The 17,239-nt window shown below is 48.5% G+C and overlaps 1 protein-coding gene across 2 annotated transcripts in view; it reads left to right on the plus strand.

Moving 5' to 3' along the window:
- The window catches only part of LOC140188841 (tyrosine-protein kinase receptor UFO-like), an 87,448-nt gene that overhangs the window by 34,821 nt on the left and 35,388 nt on the right, over nucleotides 1-17,239 (plus strand). For both annotated transcript variants that reach the window (XM_072245493.1, XM_072245494.1), the window contains exon 5: nucleotides 12,400-12,479. In XM_072245493.1, the coding sequence (XP_072101594.1) occupies nucleotides 12,400-12,479 (80 nt within the window). The remainder of the gene's footprint in view (nucleotides 1-12,399; nucleotides 12,480-17,239) is intronic.

Below are 17,239 nucleotides of genomic sequence, written 5' to 3' on the forward strand. Positions count from 1 at the left end.
ACCCCTGCTCTAGAGTTTACAGAGAACGGTGCGAGAAACAAAAAATAAAAACCCAGTGAGTGGCAGTTCTGTGGGCGAAAGTGTGTTGTTAATGAGAGAGCTCAGAGGAGAATGGCCAGACTGGTTCAAGCTGACAGGAAGGCGACAGTAACTTAAATAACCACCGATTACAACAGTGGTGTGCAGAAGAGCATCTCTGAACGCACAGCACGTCGGACCGTGAAGTGGACGGGCGACGGCAGCAGAAGACCGCAAACGTGCAACCGAGCCTCTTGACCGTGTCGGCATGCTTTTACTCACCGAGGTTGCTGCCACATGATTGGCTGATGAGATATTTGCATTCATGAGCGGGCGTACCTCACAAAATGGCCGCTGAGTGTACGTGCATTGGCATGCAGGTCTGGGATTTTTTTTAAATTGATAGGTGAAGTGAGTGGGCCGTTTCGAAGGCAAGTTGGAGAGGTGAAGTTCGTTTGATGATGTGGCGTTCGCCGAGCTTGGCGATTAGCTCGCAGACGTTTCGCCGCCTGTCGAGGCAACATCCTCAGGGCGCGGTTGTTGGCGTTTCTCTCTGGGAGAGCTCACGTTTATGTAGCCCCTCCCCTCGTTCACTTTCCTCGGTCCTGATTGGCTACCCCTTCGGCTGACCTCTGAATTCTACTGGCTCGCGTTTCTTCGGATTCGTACATGATGCCGATTTCGATACGTTTGCCTGAGGAGTTATCAGAAGCCAGCCACGCTTCCAAAAATTCTTACTCAGGAGAGAAAGTCGGGCAGAGCTCATTCAATGTGTGTTGAAACACCCGACATTGCTCTCCACCAAGAATATATCAAAAATGACAGCTTGACTGCTCGAACCTCACAACATCCCAATCACTCTAGGAACTGCCTAGAACTTCCCGACTGCATAGCCCTCTATTTTTCTCACAAACCAACAGCGAATTATTCATTTTTTTTCTCTCTTTCCCTCTCACAATAACTCCTTGCCTGTTCTCCATCTTCCTCTGATGCTCCGCTCCCCCTTCCTTTCTTCCAAGGCTTCCCGTCCCATGATCCTCCCCCTTCTCCAGCCTCGTATCCCTTTTGCCAATCAACTTCCCAGCTCTTGGCTCCAGCTCCCCCTCCTGTTTTCTCCTATCATTTCAGGTCTCCCTCTCCCACTTTCAAATCTCTTACTATCTCTTTTTTCCGTTAGTCCTGACGAAGGGTCTCGGCCTGAAACGTCGACTGTACCTCTTCCTAGAGATGCCGCCTGGCCTGCTGCGTTCCACCAGCATTTTGGGTGTGTTGCTTGAATCTCCAGCATCCGCAGATTTTCTGGTGTTAGCGAATTTAAGAAAGCTTGTCTCGAGAACCAAAGGACCAGTAAAGACGATCGACAACAGGAACGTGGTGTGCGGAATCACCAGCCAGAGACGGCAACAAGAACCGCGCCGGCTAGACAGGCTCTCAACTCGTTTACGGGAACAACACAAACTGGCGACGCGGAGACGCCATCTGCTGTCACTGATCTCGGTGCACGAAGACCGGGAAGTACACCACTCTACGAACAAGGGGGAATCTGCAGATGCCGGAAATCCGAGCAGCACATGGAGAAAATGCTGGCGGAGCTCAGCAGGCCGGGCAGCATCGATGGAGAAGAGCAAACAGTCGACGTTTCGGGCCGAGACCCTCCAGCAGGAGACCACTTCAACTGAGACACCGCGGAGGTCCTGGCGCAGGCAGATGCGAGGCAGGCACGGGAATATTTAGAAGCTTGGTTCTCTTCCTGCTAACTCCATAAACAAACGTTCGAAATTGACGCCTACCGTGAACCCAAAGAAATGCGAGCCAATAGAGTTCAGAGGGGTAGCCCATCTGGAAGGTGACAAGCCAACAGCAGAGGGAGGAGGGGTGGCGCTATATTAACGTGAGGACTCTCAGAGATAAACAGCAACGACTGCGCACTGAGGAAGTCACTGTGACTGGTGTTGAAACGTCCGTAGGCTAACAGCCAAGCTCGGCGAACTCCACAACACTGAACGTCTCCACCCAGGCTTCCAATATTCACCACCATTCTGGACTAGCACTAACATCTAGAAGAGTGAGATGGAACTTGATTGAAGCACTTAAAGTTCTAAGCGATCTTGACAGCCTGGTTGTAGAATGTTTTCACTTGCGGGAGGATCTAGAACAAGAAGACACAATCTAAAAGTTAAGGGGTTTGTCACCTGGGACAGAGATGAGGCCATATTTTACTTCCCGGGTTTGAGCCTTGGGACCCCTCTTTGAGTATTCCTCAGCCAGAGGAAGCTGAAGACCGACGAGCAAGGTGGTGAAAGATTACTTGGGAGTCGAGGCCGCGAGAGATTTAATGGTTGGCTTGGTTTGTCACAGCTACATCGAAACCTATGGTGAAGTGCGTCATTGGCGTCAAATCAAGTCAGCAAGGGTTGCGCTGGGCAGTCTGCGAGTGGCGCTGCGCGCTTACAGCGCCAACACAGTATGCCTGCAGCTCACTAATCCTCACCCATTCGTCTTTGGGAGGGTAGATCTCGTGATGGACAGTATTGGTAGTGGTAGCAAATGCGAGGCCATCCACCTTGGAAGGGAAAATGGAAGAGCAGATTATTATTGAAATGGTAAAAGATTGCAGCATGCTGCTGTGCAGAGGGACTTGGAGGTGCCTGTGCATGAATCGCAGAAGGTTAGTTTGCAAGTGCAGCAGGCTATCAAGAAGGCAAATGGAACGCTGGCCTTCATTGCTGGAGGGATTGGATTTCAGAGCAGGGAGGTTATGCTGCAACCATACAGGGTACTGGTGAGGCCGCACCTGGAGCACTGCGTGCAGTTCTGGTCTCCATACTTGAGGAAGGATATACTGGCTTTGGAGGTTCACCAGAGATGAGGGGGTTAGACTATGAGGAGAGATTGAGTCGCCTGGGACTGTACTCACTGGAATTCAGAAGAATGAGAGGAGATCTTATAGAAACATAAAAAATTATAAAGAGATAGTTAAGATAGAGGCAGGAAAGTTGTTTCCACTGGTAGGTGAGACTAGAACTCGGGGACAAAGCCTCAAGATTCGGGGGAGTAGATTTAGGACGGAGATGAGGAGGAACTGCTTTTCCCAGAGGGTTGTGAATCTGTGGAATTCTCTGCCCAATGAAGCAGTGGAGGCTACTTCAGTAAATATATTTAAGACAAGGTTGGATAGATTTTTGCATAGTAGAGGAATTAAGGTTTATGGGGAAAAGGCAGGTAGGTGGAGATGAGTCCATGGCCAGATCAGCCATGATCTTATTGAGTGGCAGAGCAGGCTCGATGGGTCAGATGGCCGACTCCTGCTCCTGTTTCTTGTGTTCTAATTCGTTCTGCATTCCCTTTAGATATGTGATTTGTTACTTGGTTAAGTGGTAGTTTATCTTTAACGATTTCCATGAAACTTTAGCTGACTGGAGCAGCTGCTTGACTGGGCCAAAACGTCCCCGGCCCAGATGTGCCCCCATTAACCAGAATCCGCTGTATATTTTGTTTATTTATTTAGGGCTAGAGCGGGGTAACGAGAGCCCGCGCCACCCAGTTACACCCATGTGACCAATTAACCTACTAACCTGAGAGTCTTTGGAGTTTGGGAGGGAACTGGTGAGCCTGGAGAACCCAGCACGGTCACGGGGAGAGCGTAGAAACTCCTTCCAGTCGGCGGTGGGATTCGAACCCAGCTCGGTGATCGTTGGTGCTGAACAGCGATACCCTTACCACTACCATGCCGCCCCTTTCGATAAACTTTGACACAATCAGATCCGCCATGATTTTAACGCTAGTGTAGGCTCGAGTGTCCGAATGTTCGATCCCCTCCTCCTAGTTGTATAGAAGAAGAAAGCACTTAACTCCGAGTGGAGTCAGCGGGACGCTGTCATGACGGCGTTTTTTTTAGCAGGCTTTCTTGTTCTTATGAGACCGAGTTGCTAGCTTGACGCTCAACCCAGCACGGATGGAAAGCGTGCCAGGGAGCCGGCTGGATTCGAACTCGGGAGCCTTTGCTCCAAAGTCCAGCGCTGATGCCACTACGCCACCAGCCGGCACCTCCTAGTTGTATGTTGACCAACTATTATTGAGCCTGGACAGGGTACTGCTGCCCCCCCCCCCAATTTAAACAGTCCTTGTATTCCTTCTAATCCGTCTGGGTAGCCTCCAACCTGATGGCACAAACATCGATTTCTTGAACTTCCAGAATTGTCCCCCCCTTCACCGTTCCCCATTCCCGTTTCCCTCTCCCACCTTATCCCCTTACCTGTCCATCGCCTCCCTCTGGTGCTCCTCCCCCTTCCCTTTCTCCCATGGCCTTCTGTCCTCTCCGATCAGACTCCCCCCTTCTCCAGCCCCTTATCTCTTTCACCGATCAACTTCCCAGCTCTTTACTTCACCTCCTCCCCTCTCCCGGTTCCACCTATCACCTGCCACCTTGTACTTCTTCCTCCCCTCCCCCATCTTCTTACTCGGACCTCTCTTTTCTTTCCAGTCCCGATGCAGAGTCTCGGCCCAAAACGTTGACTGCTCGTTTCTTTGGATGATGCCTAGCCTGCTGAGCTCCCCCAGCATCTTGTGTGCGTTGCTTTGGATTTCTGGCATCTGCAGGTGTTCTCTTGTTTGTTAAGCAGCCCTTGCTATAGTTTTAAATCATTGTGAAAGTCACAGAGGAGTTTGAGAAGTTGGGTTGTAGTTTCACAGACTGGTGTTTGAACAGACAGTGACTGCTCAGTTGCCTCATAACTGGGTGGAGGGCGTCTCTAACTTTGTGAAATGCTTCCACAAACCACCGACATCAGACAGAAATTAATCAGCCTATTGGGGAATTCAGCAATGCCTTCTCTACCCAGAACAAGGAACTTCTTTCCAGAGGAACCGATGAGGAAAATTGTCAAAGATTTTTAACATCTCAATAACCTACTCCATCCGGAGGCAGCTTTTGCCTGAGGATTAAAATTCCAATCTTACCCCCCTCACTTTGTAGCCCTCTGTGACACTGATAGTTGTCATGAGAGGGAGAGACTTAACTGAGGGACACAAGCTCTAAAATACAGCACTCGCTATAACTTTGGTCTTATGCATAAGCCTTATCAGTTTAACTGACATAGTCCCACAACACTCATAGTAACAATCCGATTATCAAACCAAGTTTAATTATCATTCAACCATAAATGGATACGGCCGAGCGAAAGAGGGTTCCTCTGGGGCCAAGGTGCAAAACGCACACAGGACATTCAAAATCGTGAGCAAAAAAAAAAGTCACGCCAAAAAAAAGTCCGAGACCCTGAGCGACATTTCCTGCAGATTGATGGTACAGTTCCCGGCAATGCAGCCTGTCATTCCACTGACTGAACACTGGAGGGCAGCACTGATGGGAGAGGCCAGCCAACCGAGCATGGACGCCACGCTGCACCACCTCCGGTGTCTCACCACCTGCACTGCCGCTTGAGACATAGTCCTCGCTAGAAGTGAGGCTATGCAGCTCCCACGCCGCCTCTCTCTCACCACCAAACAAGGGAAACAAGGCCTGTGGCACCTTACATTATCAATGTCCAACAGGGTCCTGCATTATAGCTCACGTTCCTCAGGACAGGTCATAGGAAATATCACGGGGTTTGGTTAATAGCATGCGTTTAAGGTGGGAGGGGGCAACTTCAAAGGAGATGTCTTTTACACAGAGAGAGGTAGCGCCTGGAATGCACTTCCAGGGATGTTAGTGGAGGCAAGTACAACAGAGACATTCAAGAAGCTCATAGATAGGCACATGAGTATGCAGGAACTAGAAGGATGTTGCCCTCCAACAGGACCACAACCTCATCGTAGGGTTCAGAGGCTTGCCTGCTTCAATATGACCCATGAGCTATGCTGACTGGAGTCAGGGCTTTGTGCTTTGGCTCTTGGTAGGGTCACCCACGCCAAACAGGTCAAAAGGTAGAGGCCAGACTAAGAGTGGTCCACCGGTCCTCCAGGCTCAGGGCCAACAACCCTGACGGGTCAAACACAAAACTGTTACGGAAACAGCAATGAAGAATCCTTCTACGTCTGAGTGCAACGGTATTCCTGAGTCTCCACCCGGGACTTGTGTGACTGACAATAGTGAAAACCGCGAGGAAGCGACTGACGCGATGAAGGAAACCCCGAACACCGCCAGAGATGGAGGACTTCCATCACTGCCCGAAACACCAGCGGGGTAACGGGCAGGAAGTAAGAAAGATATTGACCTGTGTGGGCAGAGAGGATTTCTTTAGTTGGGCATTTGATTGCTAACTTAATGATTTCAGGAAGAACATAGTGGGCCCAAGGGCCTGTCCTGTGCTGTATCTGTCTGCGTTCTGTCCTCTGCCCCACACCTCTCAAACATAGGAGTTTATGTATCAAGAAATTCAGATGTGTGTCAAGAATACATTATCGAAAGGATGTGGAGGACTTGGAGGAAGTGCAGAGGAGATTCACCAGGATGCTGCCTGGGTTGGAGAGCACGTTTTATAAGTAGAGGCTGGGCAAGCGAGGGCTTTTCTCCTTGGAGTGAAGGAGGATGAGAGGTGACTTGATAGAGGGGTACAAGATGATGAGGTGCAGATTGAATGATCAGCTGGAGACTTTTTCCTCAGGGTGGAAATCGCTGATATGAGGGGAGGGAGCCACAATTTTAACAAAACAAACACACACACACACACACACACACACACACACACACACACACACACACACACACAATGTTGGAGGAACTCAGCCTGAAACTGGACTGTACTCTTTTCCATAGATGCTGATCATTTTGTGTGTGTGTGCGTTGCTCGTGTTTGCAGCATCTGCAGATTTTCTCTTGTTTGGGCACAATTTTAAGGCTATTGGAGGAAAGTGGGTGTGGGGGGGGGCGGGGAATGTCAGCACAAAATACTCTGCAGATGCTGGGGTCAAAGCAACACTCACAACACGCTGGAGGAACCCAGCAGGTCGGGCAGCATCCGTGGAAGCGATCGGTCAACGTTTCGGGCCGGAACCCTTCGTCAGGACTGTAGAGGGAGGGGGCAGAGGCCCTATAAAGAAGGTGGGGGGAGGGTGGGAAGGAGGAGGCTGGTAGGAATGTCAGATGTAAGTTTTTTTACACAGCGTGCTGGATGTGTAGAACGTCCTGCCGGAGGTGGTGGTAGAGACAGATACATCAGGGACATTTAAGAAACTCCTAGATAGGCACATGAATGATAGAAAAATGGAGGGTTATACAGGAAGGAAAGGTTAGATTGGCCTCAAAGTAGGTTGAAATGCTAGCACAGTATTGTGGGCTGAAGGGCCTGTACTGTGCTTTAGAACTCTATGTAATAGGAGCAGATCACTTGACCTCTCAAAACTAGTCTGTTATTCAGTAAGGCTGTGATTTTTCTGGCCAACTCCAAAAATGATTCATAGCAAAGATTCAGTTATCTATATTCAGCAACTGGGTGGCCACACCTCGCTGGGATAGAGGATTCTAAACACTCACAGTTGTCTGGGGGGAAAAAAGTAAATTTTTTCTCGTCTGTGCCTTTAATAGCCATCATTTGTCCTGCCATGAGTCTCTGTGGTCACTTTCCGAGCTCCTTCCTGCGTGTATTTCTGTGCGTTCACGGTCTTCTGCTGCTGTAGCCCGTCCACTTCGAGGTTCGAGGTGTTGTGCGTTCAGAGATGCTCGTCTGCACACCGCTGTTGTAACGTGTGGTTATTAGAGTTACTGTCGCCTTCCTGTCAGCTGTCTGCACTAGTGGTGATTCAGTAAAATGATTCATTGTATGAATTGGCTGTCTTATGTGGAATGCCTTGGCCTGTGTGAGCGATTTAAAGCATTAGAGGTGATCTGATTGAAACGGATAAGATCCTGAGGGGAAGACATGTTGGCTGGAGAGAGGACATCTTCCCTAGTGCAGGTACCTAGTATTAGAGCGTCAAACAGTCCTGCACAGTACAGGCCCTTCAGCCCACAATGTTGTGCAGACACTTTAACCTGCTCCAAGATCAATCTAACCCTGCCTTCCCACGTAGCCCTCCATTTTCCTTTCATCCATGCTTGGGGGAATGTATATTTAACGGCCATTTTATTAGCCACGCCTGAACACCCACTCATTAATGCAAATCTCTAATTAGCCAATCATCTGGCAGCAGCTCAATGCATAAAAGCATGCGGACACGGCCAAGAAGTTCAGTTGCCGTTCAGACCAAACATCAGAATGGGGGAAGAAATGTGATCTAACTGAGTTTGACGGTGAAATGATTGTGGGTGCCAGACGGGGTGGTTTGAGTATCTCAGAAACTGCTGATCTCCTGCGATTTTCACACAGAACAGTCTCCAGAGCAGTCTGGTGTCCGCGGACTTTTTAATTACTGGTCGGGATTCATGGCATAAAAATGTTCCGAGCTCAAGCTCTGGAATTTGCAGAGACTTTTTTCCTTTGTTTGCAAAAAAGCAAAAAAAACATGCAGTGAGCAACAGTTCTGTGGGTGAAAATGCCTCGTTTATGAGAGAGGTCGGAGGAGAATGGCCAGACTGGTTCAAGCTGACAGGAAAGGGACAGTAACTCAAATAACCACACGTTACAACAGCGGTGTGCAGAAGAGCATCTCTGAATGCCAACACCTCGAACCTCGAAGTGGACGGGCTACAGCAGCAGAAGACCGCGAACGCACAGAAATACACGCAGGAAGGAGCTCGGAAAGTGACCACGGAGAGTCATTGCAGGACAAATGATGGCTGTTAAAGGCACAGACGAGAGAGAAAAAAAAATTTCCCAGACGACTGTGAGTGTTTAGAATCCTCTATCCCAGCGAGGTGTGGCCACCCAGTTGCTGAATATAGATAACTGAATCTTTGCTGTGAATCATTTTTGGAGTTGGCCAGAAAAATCACAATCTTACTGAGTAACAGACTAGTTTTGAGAGGTCAAGTGATCTCCTTTGTTTACTCCTGCTAGTTGTCATATTACATAGAGCTCTACTGCACAGTACAGGCCCTTCGGCCCGCAATGTTGTACTGACCTTTCAACCTACTTTGAGATCAATCTAACCCTTCCTTCCTATATAACCCTCCATTTTTCTATCATTCATGTGCCTATCTAGGAGTTTCTTAAATGTCCCTGATGTATCTGCCTCTACCACCACCTCTGGCAGGACGTTCCACACACCCAACACTCTGTGTAAAAAAAAACTTCCATCTGACATTCCTACCAGCCTTCTCCTTCCCACCCTCCCCCCACCTTCTTTATAGGGCCTCTGTCCCCTCCCTCTTCAGTCCTGATGAAGGGTTCCGGCCCGAAACATCGACTGATCGTTTCCACGGATGCTGCCCGACCTGCTGAGTTCCTCCAGCATGCCGTGAGTGTCGCTTTGACCCCAGCATCTGCAGAGTATTTTGTGTTGACATTCCCCCCCCCACCCAGTTTCCTCCAATCGCCTTAAAATTGTGCCCAAACAAGAGAAAATCTGCAGATGCTGGAAAGACAAGCAACACACACACACACACACACAAAATGCTGGAGGAACTCAGCAGGCCAGGCAACATCTATGGAAAAGAGTAAACAGTTGATGTTTCAAGTTGTTCAAGTTGTAGCAAGACTACCTTCATTTAGGGCGTCATGGTGGTGGTTAACGTATAAAGCTTCACAGTACCGGCGACCCCGGTTTGATTCCCGCCACTGCCCGTAAGGAGCTTGTACCTTCTCTCCCCCGTGACCGCGTGGGTTTCCTCCGGGTGCCCCGGTTTCCCCTCAAAGACCAAATACGTGCCGGTTGGTAGGTTAATTGGTCATTGTAAGTTGTCCCGTGATTAGGCTGGGTTTAAATCGGGGGGTTGCTCAGCTGATAGCGTGAAGACCATAAGACTATAAGACCATAAGACAAAGGAGCAGAAGTCGGCCATTTGGCCCATCGAGTCTGCTCCGCCATTTTATCATGAGCTGATCCATTTTATCCTATTTAGTCCCACTCCCCCGCCTTCTCACCATAACCTTTGATGCCCTGGCTACTCAGATATCTATCAGTCTCTGCCTTAAATACATCCAATGACTTGGGTGAAGGGCTGGAAGGGCCTATTTTATGCTGTATCCCAGTAAATAAATACATTTTACTCCACAATAAAGACCAACAACCCATTTATCCTCATCACTATTTGCTCCAGCAGTAAGCTAACTCTGTATCCTAGACGAGGACACCAGTTCCTTTGTAGAGCTCCATTCCATACCTTTCCATCTAAAGCAGTACTCCACATTTCTAGTCTCTGTAACGAGTTGGATAAGCTCACACCTCCTTACAAATTGCTCGCACAATCATCTCCTTACAAATGGCTTGCACACTCACCTCTTTTCAAATCGCTCACACACTCACCTCTTTCCAAATCTCTTGCACACTCATCTCCTTACAGATCGCTCGCACACTCATCTCTTTGCAAATGTGTTGCACGCTCATCTCCTTCCAAATCACTTGCATACTCATCTCCTTACAAATTTCTTGCATACTCACCTCCTTACAAATTGGTTGTATGATCATCTCTTTTCAAATCATTGCACACTCATTTCCTTACAAATTTCTTGCACACTCATCTCCTTACAAATTGCTTGCACACTCATCTCCTTTCAAATCACTTGCACACTCACCTCCTTCCAAATCGCGTGCACACGCGTCTCCTTTCAAATCAATCACACACTAATCTCCTCACAAATTGCTCGCACACTGATCTCCTTACAGATCACTCACACACCCATTTCCTTACACATCACATGCACACTCATCTCCTTTCAAATCACTCGCACACTCATCTCCTTACAAATCACTTGCACACTCACCTCCTGACAAATCGCTTGCACACTCACCTCTTTACAAATTGCTTGCATACTCATCTCCTTACAAATCGTATGCAGGCTCATCACCTTACAAATCACTTGCACCCCCATCTGTATCCCTTTTCAGGCTCCTTGTTCAAAGTTCAAGGTGAATTTCATTGGTTCCATTTAATTATCAGAGAATGTATCCCATCTGAAATTCTTACTCTCTGCAGACATCCACAAAACGAAAGCAAAAACCCCAAAGAATGACAGGATAACATTAGAGCCCCAAAGCCTCCCTCCCCCCCCGTCCTACGCACAAGCAGCAGCTAACTGTCAATCCTCCTCCCTCCCCCTCTCCCACCTGCCTGAGCAAAAGGTGTCAGCCACCCACCCCCCCCACCACCACCCAAGCCCCCCAAAGAGACTATGATCTAAAGTCCATCAAAAACCACTGTCCACCCCAACAGGTTACCGTCCACGGGCTCTCTCTCACCATAAGACCATAAGACAAAGGAGCAGAAGTAGGCCATTCGGCCCATTGAGTCTGCTCCGCCATTTTATCATGAGCTGATCCATCTTATCCTATTTAGTCCCACTGACCCGCCTTCTCACCATAACCTTTGATGCCCTGGCTACTCAGATACCTATCAATCTCTGCCTTAAATGCACCCAATGACTTGGCCTCCACTGCTGCCTGTGGCAACAAATTCCATAGATTCACCACCCTCTGACTAAAAAAATTTCTTCGCATTTCTGTTCTGAAAGGGCGCCCTTCAATCCTGAAGTCATGCCCTCTCGTACTAGACTCCCCAATCATGGGAAACAATTTTGCCACATCCACTCTGTCCATACCTTTTAACATTCGAAATGTTTCTATGAGGTCTCCCCTCATTCTTCTAAACTCCAAGGAATACAGTCCAAGAGCGGACAAACGTTCCTCATATGTTAACCCTCTCATTCCCGGAATCATTCTAGTGAATCTTCTCTGTACCCTCTCCAACGTCAGCACATCCTTTCTTAAATAAGGAGACCAAAACTGCCCACAGTACTCCAAGTGAGGTCTCACCAGCGCCTTATAGAGCCTCAACATCACATCCCTGCTCCTATACTCTATTCCTCTAGAAATGAATGCCAACATTGCATTTGCCTTCTTCACTACCGACTCAACCTGGAGGTTAACTTTAAGGGAAGTCCCGTTGCACCTCAGAACTTTGAATTCTTTCCCCATTTAAATAATAGTCTGACGATGGGAGAGTGAGGTATCGCCAGGGGATGATCAACAGCTCGCTGTTTCAATGCCACCGTATTCATTCTCTTGCAGGCATTTGCAGTAGCACTGAGAAATACAAATGGAAAAAAACTACACACAAAGGCTGACAAACAACCAAGACTGTGCAAATGCAGGAAAAAAAAGAGTAAATAAATAATACTGAGAACGTGAGTTGTAGGGGTCTATAGGTTGTGGAATCAGTTCAGAGTTGAGGTGGGAAAAGTTCACCTAGTATTGCACAGTCAGTAAAATTTGGCTACAACACCCTTCTTCGGTGTCAGATGTCACTTAGGAGAAGGCAATTCAGTAAATTGTTCTTCTTTTTCCCAGGGAAGAAGCAGGGAACAGATCGCAGCTGGTTCCGGCCAGTCCAGCGAGAACCTTTCGGAAGCGAGCGAAAGTGCACCGGTGTGAGTATCTTGACGCTGCCGACTGTTCCCCCCACCGGACGGCGTTTCGATTTTCTTTTGACACTCCTCCCAATCTTCCCGTTGTCCTTCCCCGTCTCCGCTGCTCTCTCTTCCCAGGCGTTTCTGTGCCCCAGGCGCGAAAAGCTGAGAGGTGGGTGCAGCAAGTGGTCAAGGTTAAAGGCTAAAGGTCAAGCCCGCTGCCCTCTACTTGGTCATAGGCCGCCCACTGCAGCTCGCCAGAGTCGTCAGTCCTGTACCTGTACCTCAGGTGCGGCCCATCTTCGAAGATCTCTCCTCTCCCAGAGATGAGGTCTCTGCAGCTCTGAGTTTTTACGGGATGGGAGTTGCCCAACCCTCCCCCTTTCACAGGCGGGCTTGAGACCGTTCACGGTGGAGTTGGGCACAGCGACTGACTGGAAGGCAAATGGGACATTGACCTTCATTGCAAAGGGGATGGAGTTTAGAGATTGCTAAGCATTATCGTGTAACGCAAACCGAAAGTAATTCCACTTCCCGTTCCCATTCCACCGTGTCGGTCCACGGCCACGATGAGGCCTCTCTCAGGCTGGAGGAGAAGTACCTCATATTCGATCTGGGTGGCCTCCAACCCGACAGCATGAGCATCGATTTCTCTAACTTGCGGTAGTTTCTTGCCCCTTCCCCCTCCTCTCTTTCTCCACTCCCCCTTCCGTCTCCCCTCTTACCACTTCTCTTCCCTTCACCTGCCCATCGTGTCCCCCTGGTGCCCCTCCTCCTTCCCATTCTCCCATGGTGCACTCTCCTCTCCAATTAGATTCCTTCTTCAGCCCTTTTCCTTTTCAACCTATCGCCTCCCTGCTTCTCACTTCACCCCCGCTCACCCACCTTCCCCTTCACCTATCTTCACCTAGCACCTTCCAGCTTGAACTTCTTCCTCTTCCTCCAACCTTCTCCATCTACCTTCTTCCCTCCTCCTTTCCAGTCCTGGTGAAGGGGCGTGGCCCGAAATGTCGACTCTTTATTCCTTTCCGCAGGTGCTGACCGACCTGCTGAGTTTCCCACCACTTTGTGTGTGCTGCTCTGAGTTTCCCACCATTTTATGTGTTCTACTCTGGGTTTCCAGCATTTGTGCAATCTCTTGTGTTTATGTGTTTGTGCAAGGATATCTTTAGTATGTGTTCAGTTCTGGTCATCATATTTATGAAAGGGTATACCAACATTGGAGGAAGTCTGGGAAAGGTTCTCAGGACTGATTCCAGGGATGAGAGGGTTGTCCTGTCATAAACTGTCAAAGCGTTCGGATATGACCCAAGTGCAGAGAGAGAGAGAAGCTGAAGCTTTCACAGACTTTAATGAGAACTGTTGCAGAATTTAAAAGAAAGAAAGCCAATAAATGCAAGGTCATTAACTAAAACTCTCAAAGTTCAAAGTAAACTTTATTATCAGCGTACATATATGTCACCATATACAACTGAGATTCATTTTCCTGCGGGCATACTCAGCAAATCTATAGAATAGTAACTGTAAACAGGATCAGTGAAAGATCAACCAGGCTGCAGAAGACAACAAACTGCAAATGCAGATATAAATAATTAGCAATAAATAACAAAAACATGAGATAAAGAGTCCTTAAAGTGCGACCATTGGTTGTGGGGACATCTCAATAGATGAGTGTGGTTGTCCCCTTTGGTTCAGCAGCCTGATGGTTGAGGGGTAGTAACTGTTCCTGAACCTGGTGGTGTGAGTCCTGAGGCTCTTGTACCTTCTACCTGATGGCAGCAGTGAGAAAAGAGCATGGCCTGGGTGGTCAAATCAAGTCAAGTCAAGTTTATTGCCACTTAACTATATACATGTATATAATGTATACAAAATGTATATGTAAATACATAATGTGTGTGCTGAACCAGGTTGTAAAGTACAGCGGTACACAAAACACACGGTAATATGAAAGTAAAGATGAATCATGCATAAATAAGCAAACTAAAGTGCATAAATTAAATATTGTCAGGTATGGGACTGATTAACCAGTGACAGTTCGAATGCGATGCAGCAGGGAATTCAGAAGCCTGATGGTCTCAGGATGTTTCCCATCTTGACTGTTCTTGTCTTTGTGCATTGAGTCTCCTGCCTGATGGTGGAAGGTCAAAGAGGAAGCTGGATGGATGGGTGGGATCCTTGATAATACTGAGGGCCCTGCGTACGCAGCGCTCCTGATAAATGTCCCCGATGGACGGTAGGGAGACCCCTATGATCCTCTTGGCCATTCTCACAGTCCTTTGTAGGGGCTTCCGGTCCGATGCTCGGCTGCTCCCAGACCAGATGGAGGTGCAACTTGTCAGAACGCTCTCAATGGTGCTCCGGTAAAATGCGGTTAAGATGGGCGGGGGGTGTGTGTGGGAGCCTTGCCTGTCTCAATCTCCTGAGGAAGTGGAGGCACTGCTGTGCCTTCTTGTTCAGTGAGGTGATATCAAGGGGCCAGGTGAGTTCATCCATGATGTGAACTCCCGGGAACTTGGTGCACTTATCTCTCTCTACGGAGGAGCCATGTATTCACAGAGGGGTATGGTTTGACCACACCTTCCTGAAGTCCACAATGATTCCCTTTGTCTTCTCCACATTCAGGCTCGGGTTGTTCTTCTCACACCAGTCCACCAGCCGCCCCACTTCCTCTCCATACTCCGTCTCGTCATCGTTCTCGGTAAGACACTGTTGTGTCATCCACAAATCTGACGACACGGCTTGGGCTGGATCCTGTGACTCAGTTGTGCGTCAGCAGCGGGTTGAGCACACAGCCTTGGAGGGCGCCAGTGCTCAGCGTGATGGGACGAGAGACATTGCTGCCCACACGGACTGATTCCCTACTGTTCAGAAGTCCAATATCCAATTGCAGAGCTGAGGATCTCTGATGATGGATGAAGCTTTCCTATGACAGCTTTTCATGTAGATGTGGAGTGTTTGGGAGGGCTTTACCATGATGTGCTGGGCCAAATCCATTACCTCCTGTAGGATTTTACATTCAAAGTCATTAGTGTTCCCATACCAGGCCATGATGCAACTGGTCAATGCACTCTCCACTACACATCTATAGAAGTTTGTCAAAGGTTTTGATGTTAGACTGAAAGTGAATTGCAAACTCCGCAGATGGAAGCGATAACTAAATATTAAATGCACCTTGCTCCTTGACACCATCTGTCGAAACGGTAGTCCTCTTTCCTGAACAAGGAGGAGGGTAAGCAGCGATTGTAAATGTTGCTGCGCTTTTGGTCAAGTCTCGACAAGACTAGAATGAAAAGTAGGGAAGTTAACTGCCGCCCATAATGAAACAGTAATCAGCTGGAAAGCGCAAACTCGCGAGCGTGGTTGCGCAGCACGCCAGCAAGGGCACGGAGATCCTGCGCAGAGTTCGTGGTTGTGACATAAACAGCTAAAAAAAAAAGGATAGACTCATATTCTTACTGAGACATGTAAAACATCCTAAAGTGGTATTACAAGATAGATGTTAAAAAGAAACAGCATTGCTAGAATGTAGAGTGACACACAAAAAGCTGGAGGAACTCTGTGTCAGGCAGCATCTGTGGTGGGGAAGTGGATAATCAATGCTTCAGGTCGAGATTGTCCAACTTGTCTGAAGACCCTGGACCCAAAACATAGCCTGTCCATTCTCTTCCATAGCCGCTACCTGGTCTGTTGAGCTCCTGCAGCTTCGTAGATGTTGAAATATTTCCACCAATGGGATAGAATCAAAACAGGAGAAGTACACTCATTGGTCACTTCCTTAGGTACACCCGCTCGTTAATGCAAATACCTGATCAGCCAATCATGTGGCAGCAACTCAGTGCATAAAAGCACGCCGACACGGTCAGGAGGTTCACTTGTTGTTCAGACCAGACGTCTGAATGGGGGAAGAAATGTGATCCGGGCGACTTTGACCGTGGAATGATTGTTGGTGCCAGATGGGGTGGTTTGAGTATCTCAGAGACCGCTGGTCTCCTGGCAGTTTCACACACAGCAGTCTCTAGAGTTTACAGGGAAAAACGGACCAAAAGCATCCAGTGAACGGAGGTTGTGTGGGTGAAAATGCCTTGTTCACGAGAGAGACCAGGCTGGTTCAAGCCGACAGGGACCCAAGGTAGCAGTAACTCAGGTAACTATGCGTTGCAAAAAGAGGTGTGCAGAAGGGCATCATTGAATGGATAACACACCAAACACTGAGGCAGCAGAGGACCACAATGTGTTCCACTCCTGTACCCAACAAAGTGGCTACCGAGTGCAGTTTATAAGGGGTCTGGCATTTGAAACAGCCGTACCTCGGAATCTTTTCCTCACAGAGGATGGTGGGCGCCTGGTATTCCCTTTCCCCCGAATGGTTGTCCAGGCAAGATCACCAAATGGATTTAAAGAGGAGATATAGAACATAGAATATACATAGAATAGTACAGCGCATTTTGAGCAAAGTGCTTTGAGAGACTGGTTCTATCACATCTGAAATCCTGTCTGCCCAGTACCCTGGACCCCCGTCAATTTGCCTATCGCACCAACAGGTCAACAGAGGACGCCATCTCCACGGCACTTCACTCTGCCCTGACCCACCTGGACAGCCCCAACTCTTACGTCAGAATGCTGTTCATTGACCTTAGTTCGGCATTCAATACTGTGATCCCCTCCAAGCAAACTTCGCCAGCTCAGTATCAGCTCATCTCTCTGCAATTGGACCTTGGACTTTCTGACTAACAGACCCCAACTGGTTAAGTTAGACAACCTCTCCTCCTCCACTCTCACCC

The sequence above is a fragment of the Mobula birostris genome, chromosome 28, assembly GCF_030028105.1.
Source record: "Mobula birostris isolate sMobBir1 chromosome 28, sMobBir1.hap1, whole genome shotgun sequence".
Classification (NCBI taxonomy): domain Eukaryota; kingdom Metazoa; phylum Chordata; class Chondrichthyes; order Myliobatiformes; family Myliobatidae; genus Mobula; species Mobula birostris.